Here is an 11,540-nt window from a genome sequence, read left to right as displayed (position 1 = left end):
ATCAGCAAATAAAATGTTGAACTTCAAATTATGGACTTGGTTTTCTTGTAAAAGTTGAAGTCTTAGTCAGGTAATGGGTCAAACACAAATAAATGAGTCTCAATTTGTTAAAGATTCTTTGGTTTCTTTTTTTTAGAAGAATAAAATTGAATCTCGGCCTTCAAAATATTTTAGTGCTACGTGTCATGTGGAGCTCAAAGGAAATGGAAATGCCCATTTGTTTAGGAAATGGAGAGGATCTGATCTCCCCAAAACCAGCATATAAAAAGTGTTTTGAAGTTTGAGATATGTGATTACGGATAGGAAAGACATTTAATAGCCGTTGGATATATTTTAAAATACATGAACGGATGAGATTGGATACGCCCCTTTTTTATAAATTATTATCTTAATTTTTTATTTAACTAAGAATTGTCCATTTTGATCCTAAACTTTCTCTCTTTTGGAATATGAAAAAATAACTATATTACCATTATCTATTGCAAGATTTTTCAGAGGACAATAAATTTTAAATTTAATCATAAATTATATTTCATTCCATTTTTTATAAGTAAATTAACGATTTTTTTTTAAATTGTTCCCCACTTGCGTTTAAATTTTGTAATCCATATATTTATAAAGTCGACCAGTTTACTCATTTTTGAGATTGAATTGTAATAACAGTTAATTCGATTTCATAATAAAGAAAAAGATCATAGACTCAAGCTGGAAATTTTTTTATTGTGTGACTGGATACTAATAATAATTATTGATTGATGTTTTTAAGCTATTTACTTCTTTACTCAACTACTTGTTTTTTTTTAAGACATGTTTTGATTAAGAATAAAGATGTATTGTCCGCAAGTAAGTTCAATTCCAATATGCATTGGTTTGAATATTATGTCAAATTTGATATTATTCAATCTGATTCAAATTAAAAGCAATTTTTATTGTATTGGATTGTTCATTTTTTTGCTTTTGATTTATGTTTATATTATGAATATTATTTAAAACACTATATTAATACATCAATACTCTTCAAATAACACAATTTTACCTTCGTATTCTCTCTCTCTCTCTCTCTCTCTCTCTCTCTCTCTTTTAATGAATTAGTTTCCATATTTTCATCAAAGAACTACTATCAACTTTGGTGATAAGTTTGATATAAGAGTAGCTTTGCTTAATGATATGCATGAAATCTGGCCCATTAGTTTTAGTTGTTACTCATAATGATCTTTAGCCATTCTCTAATTGTTAGTACTGAGTAGGAGATATCTTTTGTTTCTGGTTTATTTAAGACTATTCTCCATAAGTTGGTAAGTTGGTATTTGACTGCTAGCTAGGAAGGGATGATTCTGGTCAAACTCTGTCATGTCCATCCTCCTTGGAGTTAAAAAAAAAAATATATACCCTTCTGTTTTTCCATCTTCTCTACCGAAAGGAAAGTGAGAAAAGAAAAAGAACAGATCACATGTGCAAAGAAGATAATATGTACCTAAATACGACCAAATTAATTTAGTTAACATGCAACGAATGCCTCAAGAAACGAATTAATGTCCTTTTGTTATATACAAATGAACAATGCACGTGAGGGCCATAAATAAGTTCGTCAGCCGTACGTAAATCTTAATATCTTTATGTTTTCTGTTTTAAGGATTTTTTTTTTTGTCAAATCATGAAAGTTTGGTAGTTCCTTTATTTACTAAAGATAGTAATTGAATATTGACTAACGTTATCCTCCTTTTAATTATGTTGCGAGCATTTCTTACTTATTTGTGGATTATAATAAATTCACAAACACGTTTTAGACGTTTAATATGGAAATTATTTTTCTTCAATTAGAGGTCACAGGTGCTTTTAATCTATTGAGTTAGAGATAAGTTTTCATTCATAATGTCGTTAGTTTAGAAATTTTTTATAAATAAAATATATCAAACACGAATTTTTTCGTTCAATATATTATTTTTCACTTGTAAACATAATAATAAAATCTTATGTTATTGTGTCAATTGTATAAATTTAATGTATAACATTTGTACACAAACAAATAATTATATTTCATATTTCAGTTGAACTTTTAATATTTTTTTATGAGTTTAATTTCTCCTGTTAGTCACTTTTACCATAAAGAAAAATTATACTATCAATTAATATAAAATCATGTCACACAAAAAAAATATAAAAATTATGATAAATATAAATTTTAAAATACTCATCGTAAAAATTATTTATCGTACACAACAATTTATAACTTTTTTTAATTGTATAAATTATTTATTCCTTTATATATATATATATATATATATATATATAAAACACGTCTATAACTAACCTCATCGACCTGCTAGGGAAAGATGAAAGATAAACCAAAGTACATGTTAACAGAATTTAAAAAGTTTCTTTCATCGGTTTATAAATGAAACTTAATTTTACATAGATTATTGAACATATATAATTTATGTATATAAACAGAAAATTTATCATTTCAAGTGATTTGATGAATTTAAAGTTAACAAGAAAAATATTTAATTATGGGTATTAAAAATTAGAAATATTATAAAACATATTCTAATATTTTCAGCTATATTAAAATGATATTTGTACAAAATAAAATGACATTTCTGTAACTACTTCAGAATTGCTACAATATAATAACAAATTAAAAAAAATATCATGAAGAAAAATAGTAAATTTAAACATGAACAAATTTGATTTCATATGTCAACAGTCTGCTTGAAACGGGGTGTCACCAATTAACCAAGGTATATTTGCTGGAAAGAAAAACAAAAGGAGGTCAAAGACAGATAAGAATAAAATAATCTATTAAAAAACAATATTAAAAACCAAAATTTCAAGGGGGCAAAAGAGACTTTGAAAAAAAAGAGGTGAGTGGAAGGAGAATCAAATAAAGTATAGTCTAATTTGTTTGCAATATAGTACTATTGATTATTATCCAAAAATAATAATATATATATATATATATAAAGAAAGAAAGAGAGAGTTTGTGAATGAATAGTATAAGGCTGGGTCAACCCAAAATCCAACTCAAGACAAGGAGAGTGGCATTGGCAGATGGCACCCGAGAGCCAAGAGGGTTTGCAGTGAATGAATGGCCCACCTTATGTCTCGCTTTGACGCCAGCTTGACGCCTTTAGGGAGAACCCCTTTGCCCTATATATGAAACATAACTAATTCTTTGAGTCTTTGACATCCTCATACTCTCCATCATCCTAGCTAACTACTCATCATCATATTCATAACTTTCCCCCCTCTTTCTCTCTCTTTTTCCCTATGGAGTGTCCTTGAGCACATGTTTTAAGTCACCAACACACGTGTGAATTTCCCACATTTTGCACTCCTATATAGTACTCTCTTTCTTTCTAGATATAGCTTTAATTTTGTGTACATTTTTTTTGTATTAAAGTTTCTGGGGTGCCTTGATTGCCTCGTGCAAAGGGAAACATACATACATACACCATGTTGCAGGATGTTTTTGATCAGCCACTGCCACCAAAGGCCGAACCACAACAGCAACATCCCATTGTAATCACCTCATCTTGCCAGCAGTCTCAATATTCATCTATTATGTTAATGCATACATGCATGTGTTCTTCCTACCTTAATGACATAGTGTAATCCTAACTCAATATTAATTTCATGAAAACTTTACAAGTTTGTTAATTGTTTCCATTTTGGAACGAATCTCTTTCTCATATGTTTGAATATATTCAAATCTAAGGCTAAGTTGTTTGTTTACAGTTGTCTCGTGATATTGGCCCACTTGTGATTCTCTTCTTTTTTTCATGCATGCATGCGTGAATGATATATATATATATATATATATATATATATATTATTGGTTTGTTTTTATGTTTGTTGCAAGTTTGATGTATTATTTGCCAGTGCTAATAGAATTAAAGCCATTCTCAAATTCTTTTCCAGGCTTCCCTGTCAATTTGCATGGAAGAACGGGTTCTTTTCTCTCAATTTATATAGTTGGGGAGCATAATGCTTATTGACTAGCAATAAGAAAGAACGTATTAGAGATTCCGCAATAACTATTAGACTTTGTCCTTTTTTATATATTATCCTATCCTAACCAAGACAATGGCATTCACCACAATGTCATTTTCTGAGGGCAACATTGTAAACTGCAAAGTGATATCAATTTCTACATGATTTCCAGTGTGATAGCTAGCCATTTAAACGTAGCTTTCGATTATTGTGGAATATATATCTTTCTGTGTTTGTCTATTTGCCAATTTTGATATTCTTATTCATTTAGAGAGGGGAGAGGAGACTTGAGGAACACTTCACATGTACAGCATTATGTGTTCTTTTAAGTGCCTTTTAATTCCTATTAAATCAGCTTCCATACACTGAACAAACACAACGTAGCATGGCATGAGATTCCTTCTTTGTTACAAACATACAAGTAACATTGTCACATTAAGGCATAAATGCCCATCTTTTTCAATTTCCTAAAAAAGCCAACCCTCTTGTTGAATTTGTTATCTGTACATGACAAAATATAAACACAACTGACTAGAGGACACAGCCAACCAAATATGTATTTGAAGTTCCTCATGATGGGGTATTCTACATTGATTTATTTCGTTGATTTCTAGACAAAGGGTTTGTGTAGTGATGAACATAACTGATGCTTATAGGCGTGTTACTTACTCACTTTAGAATGCTCACTATTTGATGAAGACATGCAATAAACCAAAGTTTAGACTGATAATAACAAGAGAATATTATCTTTTGAAAGTTTAGACTCTGATCATTATAGGCATGGTCCCAATTTCTATTTTGCTGATAGAAACGAGTCTGATAAGATCACATGGCCATCCCATAAGGGAAAATAAATGGTGTAGAATCAGTCTTCTACCTGTTTATAAAGGGTCTATCAAAATTCAAAATGTTATTATCAATTTGTTTAGTAGTTATTTTTGGTAGTCATGATGCTTACATTGTTTTTATATCAGTGGCTGCAGGATGAAATTTCAAGCCCTCTTAGTGCTCGAATTTTCGAACTTTGTAACACTGATTTTTTCCCAGAGACTTTGCCAAATTCTGAGGTTACTTCCAGCTCAAACTGTTGTTATGAGGAGAACTCCTCATATGCCACAACAAATATATCTGTAACTGTAGATGTAGACAATAAGTTGAATAGCAATAGCAACACAGTCACCACCCCAACTAGCACTACCACCACCAACACCAACAACAACACAACCAACAGTAGTAACCTGTCTATTATCTTTGACTCCCAAGAAGAAATTGACAATGACATCTCTGCCTCCATAGACTTCTCACTATCTCCATCTTTCAATGTTCCCCCATTTCTCCCAGCCACATCCCAGCAAGAACAGTTTGATTTCTCTTCTGTGCAGCATCAGGTCCAACTAGCAGCATGTTCAGTTGTGGAGGGCTTCTCTCAGTATCCCAATGACTCTGTTGCACCTCCTTTTATGGGGGCTCCATTACCTTCTGTTTTTGAAGAGGACTGCATATCTTCTGTCCCTTCTTATATGGCTCTTAACCCCTCATCTCCTTGCACTTATCTCAGTCCTGGCATGCCACCATACATGCCTCATGGCCCCCTTACTACTGCCTTATCAACTGGTAGTTCTGGAATATTTGGTGGGAACATTCTTCTTGGTTCTGAACTTCAGGCACAAGAATTGGAATACCAAGGAGAAAATGGAAGAATGTATTGTACAGATTCAATTCAGCGGGTGTTTAACCCTCCAGACCTTCAGGTATGGATGATTTTCAAACTATTTTGTTAAGTCATCATTGCCTTTTGTAGTTTTGTTAACAATACCATCAAAATGAAGTGTTCAGTTCAAATGTTCAATATGCTCAGTAATGAGAGAAAAAGAAGTCCATTGTCCAAGGATTTTTTTATTTCTAATGATGCTAAGCTGTTGTTGTAAGCTTGCTCTTTCAGGTTTCTAGTCTGAAAGGTTGCAGCAGTAAGGTTCTTGACAATAAAGAGTGACTTTACAAGAGGTGAAAAGTTTGCAAAAGATAACGGCCCACAAATTTCTAAGAAGTTTATATGCCCCATAGAATATATGCCCATATCCATCAAACCAGTAGCTAGCATATCAACCCCTTTTATAATCTCATTCTCACCTGTAAAAAGTAGCATAAAATCTGAGCTAGCTAGTAGCAGGAAGGAATCACAACTTTCCACAAAAATTGATAACAATCATCATCAGAAAAGACCCACTTCATGAGTGGTTCTTTTTGCATATCGCTTTCCGGAACCTCTAACTAAAGCTAATGACAGTTTGTTATGACCAATTTTCCTTTGCGTAGCAAGAAAGTAACTGATATTGTTTGTGATGTCTTTCCTAATTCCTAGGCTCTTGGCACTGAGAGTCAGCAACTAGTACCAGGGGCTGGAAGTTCTGCCAGTCTACCAGAAATCTCAAACTTAGAGGACTCCTCCTTCAAGGTTGGAAAACTTTCTGTTGAGCAAAGGAAAGAAAAGATCAATAGATACATGAAGAAAAGAAATGAAAGAAACTTCAGCAAGAAAATTAAGGTACACTCAAGCTTCTTCCCATCTTCAAAACAGCCATATCATGTTACATATGCATATGCTTATAAACAACCACTTTTTATTGCATACTTTCAAGTTCAACTAATGATGAAACCAAATATGCAGTATGCCTGCCGCAAAACTCTGGCAGATAGCCGACCTCGAGTCAGAGGAAGGTTTGCAAAGAATGATGACTTTGGGGAAACCAATAGAACTACAAGTAGCAATCATGAAGAAGATGATGAAGAAGAAGTAAGATTTCCAGGGCTCATTCATTTATTAAACACTTAACAGGACATTTTTTATTCAACTTGCCCAAGTTAAAAAAAAAAATCCCTATCACTTGTACCTTGTCAATTATTTGCTGATATAGTTTTTTAATCCTGCAGGTAGTTGTGAAAGATGAAGATGATATGGTTGATTCCTCAGATATCTTTGCTCATATCAGTGGGGTGAACTCCTTCAAATGCAACTATTCCTTCCAGTCCTGGATTTGACTTAATAGTTTGATCAGTATACCTACATTTAGCTTGTGTAGATTTTTTGCATGGCCATAGACCACCCCAGTTTTCTCATATCTGGTTTTGATGGATGAGGAAACTGAATAATTAGGGTCCTAATACTATACAATAAGTGAATGAAGAACATTTAGAAAGAAACTGTATACATTTTTTGCAGACACTATTTCTTACTACTTAAATGTATTAAGAATCACATGTTGTATTAACTTTGTCTCCATGTACTAGTGGAGCTCATTCATGTACTCTCTTTTATAATATAGTGATGAGGAACTAGTTTTGGTTACATTCAAGTGCTTAAAGCTTAAAGCCCAAGGTTTAAAATATTTTTACTGGCTTTGAAACTTTTTTTTTTTTTTTTTCTGAATCTTATGACAAAGTAATCCATTCCTCGTAATCCCTGATTTGATTAACCATAAAAAATGTTTGAAGTAGAAAAACAATAAAACTCCCAATCACAGCATGCCAAACCAGTTGAAAGGGTTAGGAAAAAACATTATAAATAAGAATAGACTATAGAGAGCACTTGTTGTTGTTGGCAAAATGGCCCTCCCAAATCCCAAGATGGGACTGGCAGCAGAGCATGTAGGCCATGTTGCCACCTTTAGGGTGCTAAAAATGAAGGGCACGTTACCGCGACATTAGGGATAGCTTTTAAAAAAGGGGCAGAAATGATATTAGCACCAGTATCTATCAATTTGATGCATTAGTACTGCGGATAGCTACTCAACACAAACTAGTAACATTCTACAAGGCAGCTTCTCCGTCAATTTCCTCACACACCCCTTTCCCCCCCTCTTTCTCTCTTTTCCATCACTCTTCACTTATAATAATACTATGTTATATCTCTCCCAATGCAACAAACCAGTAGGATTTAATTTCATATGAAAATGATTTCATCTGCCTCCAACGAAAACAAGACGGTGGTGGACATGGACGACCACCTCGCCGGCCTGGGATACAAAGTCCGTTCATCGGAGCTGTGTCAAGTGGCTGCAAACATGGAGCGTTTAGAAAACGTGATTTCATCCACCGACCTATCTCAACTCGCATCAGACACAACCCTCTACGATCCTTCCAACATAGGGTTAGGTTCGTGGGTGGACACGCTCCTCTCCGAGTTCGACCAAACGGCGTCGTTACCGTTACAATACGATTTCGCCACGGATCCAAACCATAACAAGCAATTAGCGCTGGTCACCACCGTGGAAGAAGACTCGGGGATAAGACTGGTTCACATGCTGATGACGTGTGCTGATTCCGTGCAACGTGGTGACTTCTCATTCGCTGGCTCCCTCATTGAGAACATGCAGGGGTTGTTGGCGCACGTGAACACCAACTGCGGCATCGGAAAAGTCGCCGGCTACTTCATCGACGCCTTGCGCCGCCGCATCTCGAACACGCTTCCAACGTCATCATCCACTTACGAGAACGACGTTCTCTACCACAACTACTACGAAGCGTGTCCTTACTTGAAGTTCGCGCACTTCACCGCGAACCAGGCGATCTTGGAGGCCTTCAACGGCCACGATTGCGTCCACGTCATCGACTTCAACCTCATGCAAGGGCTCCAGTGGCCAGCGCTGATACAGGCACTGGCGCTCCGTCCCGGCGGACCGCCGCTGCTGAGGCTCACCGGTGTCGGGCCTCCCTCGGCGGAAAACCGCGACAATCTCCGCGAGATCGGGCTGAGACTCGCCGAGCTGGCGCGGTCCGTGAACGTGCGGTTCGCGTTCCGCGGCGTGGCGGCGTGGAGGCTGGAGGACGTGAAGCCGTGGATGTTACAGGTGAGTCTGAACGAGGCGGTGGCGGTGAACTCGATAATGCAGCTGCACCGGGTCACGGCGGTGGACGCCGCCGTGGAAGAAGTTCTCAGTTGGATCCGGAGTCTGAACCCTAAAATAGTGACGGTTGTGGAACAAGAAGCTAACCACAACGGGGAAGGGTTTTTGGAGCGGTTCACGGAGGCTTTGCATTACTATTCCACCGTCTTCGACTCGCTCGACGCGTGCCCGGTCGAACCGGACAAGGCTGCTTTGGCGGAGATGTATTTGCAGAGGGAGATATGCAACGTGGTGTGCTGTGAGGGACCGGCGCGGCTCGAGCGCCACGAGCCGCTCGCTAAGTGGAGGGATCGGCTCGGGAAAGCCGGCTTCAGACCCTTGCATTTGGGTTTCAACGCCTACAAGCAAGCCAGCATGTTGCTCACTCTGTTCTCAGCCGAGGGTTTCTGCGTCCAAGAGAATCAAGGCTCTTTGACACTGGGCTGGCATAGCCGCCCCTTAATCGCAGCTTCGGCTTGGCAAGCCGCGCCGCTGAGAGATGACGAAACGCTGCGTTTTGGGCATTGAGGAATGGAACGCTTCACTTGTTTTTGTAAGTACTTGTAGTACACGGGAAGAGTGGTGAATCTATAAAACTATAACTGCTTTTAATAAAGGCAATTAGTTTATTTCGTGTATATATTTATTATTTCTAATCTTCTTTTTGATTACTTTTAAAAATCATTCACTAGTTATTAGTTTTTTTTTAATAACTTTTCAACATGATAATTATTACAATCATATCTGTCTATAAAAAAAGACAGTTAAGACCTGTTTTTCAACTATTAATAAATTATGCGTAAAATTCTTTTGTTGAATTCTCTATCCTTTCAATTTTACACACATGACTTTAGTTGGGGCGTTTGCTTTTCTGGGTGGTGGTTTTTCTCTTTTTGTCAAAACCCAACGAAAGTGTTTTTCTCTTTTTTGGTCAATTGAGTGATACCACTGCCTAATTAGTAATTATAGTCAGTTGATTGTTAATGCCAAATAGCTAATATAAGCAATAGCACGGTAAATAAACTGAATTATTCTGGTACCATTCGCTAAATATTTTATTAAATTTGTTTATTTAATTAAATAAACAAATTCAAACTTAAATTAAGCTTAACGTATAAAAATGTCCTTTCAATTGTTTTTAGTTTTTCAACATATAGGTTTAAATATATTTATTTTTTTATTTTTGGTCTTGTAAAAAAATTATTTTTGGTCTTGTAAAAAAATTATTTTAATTCTTGCAAAATATGTTTGTTTTATTTTTTATTCTTAAAATACTTTAAATAACACTTTGAAGTAAAAAAATATTTTGCGCAGTGAAAAATTATTTTAATAATAAAAAATAAAATAAACATATTTTATAAAGATTAAAATGTAAAAAAAATTGTTAGGATGAAAAAGAAAAAAAAATGATAAATTATAAGGATAAAAAATATTTAAACATATATATATATATTAGTTTTTAGAGATCCCCACTGATTTATCTTTTGCCTTGTAATTCAAAGTGGTAAATATTCTTCCTTTTCCAAATCAAGTTTTTCCACCAAATCAAAATTCTACTAAAAAATGCTTTAGTTTCTAGGGACCACTCTCCCAAGACACATCCAATCTCATATGCTTCAAATTCCTTCACTCATTGTTTCACATTCAATTAATTATTCAAATATGGCGGGCCACTCTCATGCAAGACAACAATCAACTTTGAATATGTTAGGTTTTTTTTTTTATAACGATTGATATTGTTATAATACAATCTGTTTCTACAAAAGAAATTTTATTTCCATGAAAAAGCAAAGCACTCTATACCGCACTTTATTAAGATTTATGACTCTTTCAAAACTTAGATATCTTGAGTACTTTAACTCCATATAATCTGCATTATCTATTCTTAATTTTTGTGCATCTGTTTAACTAATTATCCTGGATACTCATCTATTTATCAACTAAAAAAGCTCAAAAGTAAGTTATGTCAATAATTTGAACCTCTATCTTTTAACTTAATAGATAATGTTCTAAAGGTATCTTAAGTTTGCCAAGTGACTCGCAATAGCTACTTAACTAACATTTTCTTCATTTGCCGCTATATAAGGTCTTTTATGCCTACAAGTATAAATCTGAACCTGCATAACACTTAAACAGACACTCTGATGTCAAAGTCAAAGAATATAAGAGGTGAGTAATGATGTTCAAATATATACTTGTAAGCATGAAATGTCTTATATAGTGTTAGATGAAGAAAAAGTTAATTAAGTAGATACTGTAAGTGTTGATTTGAATGCTTTATATAATGATTTTTAAATGTTTTTTTTAACAAATTCTTATATCAACAATTGTTTTGAAATCAATTTTTTGTCATTGGTAGAGTTATTGATGCATATCGAGCTTCTTTAGATAAAGAATTTGTCCAAACATTTATTTGGAAGCTAATTAGATACTTAATAAGTATGGCAAGGAAAAAAAATCAAAACTATATGATATTATTTTTATTTGGTTCATTAAGTTTATTAATAAACTTAAAATTAAATTATTTAACACTTATATATTTGTGCGTCATTGGACACTTAGATGAACAGTACTTATTAATGAAGTTGAAAATTAATATTTAATACTTATATACTTTTCTATTTTTGCGTATGCAATTGAACAACAATTTTAAGAAGATTATTC

General features: G+C 34.4%; 2 protein-coding genes across 2 annotated transcripts; both read left to right on the top strand.

The window, feature by feature from the left end:
* The first annotated feature begins 3,085 nt into the window (after window positions 1-3,085).
* Window positions 3,086-7,339, top strand: LOC114372368. Its single transcript, XM_028329879.1, has 5 exons — window positions 3,086-3,522; window positions 4,968-5,744; window positions 6,356-6,538; window positions 6,662-6,787; window positions 6,925-7,339. The coding sequence occupies exons 1-5, from the start codon at window positions 3,457-3,459 to the stop codon at window positions 7,030-7,032; spliced, it is 1,260 nt and encodes a 419-aa protein (XP_028185680.1). The 5' UTR covers window positions 3,086-3,456; the 3' UTR covers window positions 7,033-7,339.
* Window positions 7,340-7,549: 210 nt separating this feature from the next.
* Window positions 7,550-9,516, top strand: LOC114372367 (DELLA protein RGA-like). Its single transcript, XM_028329878.1, has one exon. It carries the CDS (start codon window positions 7,938-7,940, stop codon window positions 9,402-9,404), a length of 1,467 nt encoding a protein of 488 aa, XP_028185679.1. The 5' UTR covers window positions 7,550-7,937; the 3' UTR covers window positions 9,405-9,516.
* The last annotated feature ends 2,024 nt before the right edge of the window (window positions 9,517-11,540 follow it).

Source organism: Glycine soja, chromosome 10, assembly GCF_004193775.1.
Source record: "Glycine soja cultivar W05 chromosome 10, ASM419377v2, whole genome shotgun sequence".
NCBI lineage: Eukaryota > Viridiplantae > Streptophyta > Magnoliopsida > Fabales > Fabaceae > Glycine > Glycine soja.
Note: the sequence above shows the minus strand (reverse complement) of the source record. Positions and strands in the feature narration are given on the sequence as shown.

Coding starts and splice junctions, on each gene's coding strand:
- LOC114372368 (XM_028329879.1), top strand. CDS start 3,457: ATGTTGCAGGATGTTTTTGATCAGCCACTGCCACCAAAGGCCGAACCA. Junction 3,523..4,967: donor CACAACAGCAACATCCCATT/GTAATCACCTCA, acceptor TTTTTATATCAG/TGGCTGCAGGATGAAATTTC. Junction 5,745..6,355: donor TTAACCCTCCAGACCTTCAG/GTATGGATGATT, acceptor CCTAATTCCTAG/GCTCTTGGCACTGAGAGTCA.
- LOC114372367 (XM_028329878.1), top strand. CDS start 7,938: ATGAAAATGATTTCATCTGCCTCCAACGAAAACAAGACGGTGGTGGAC.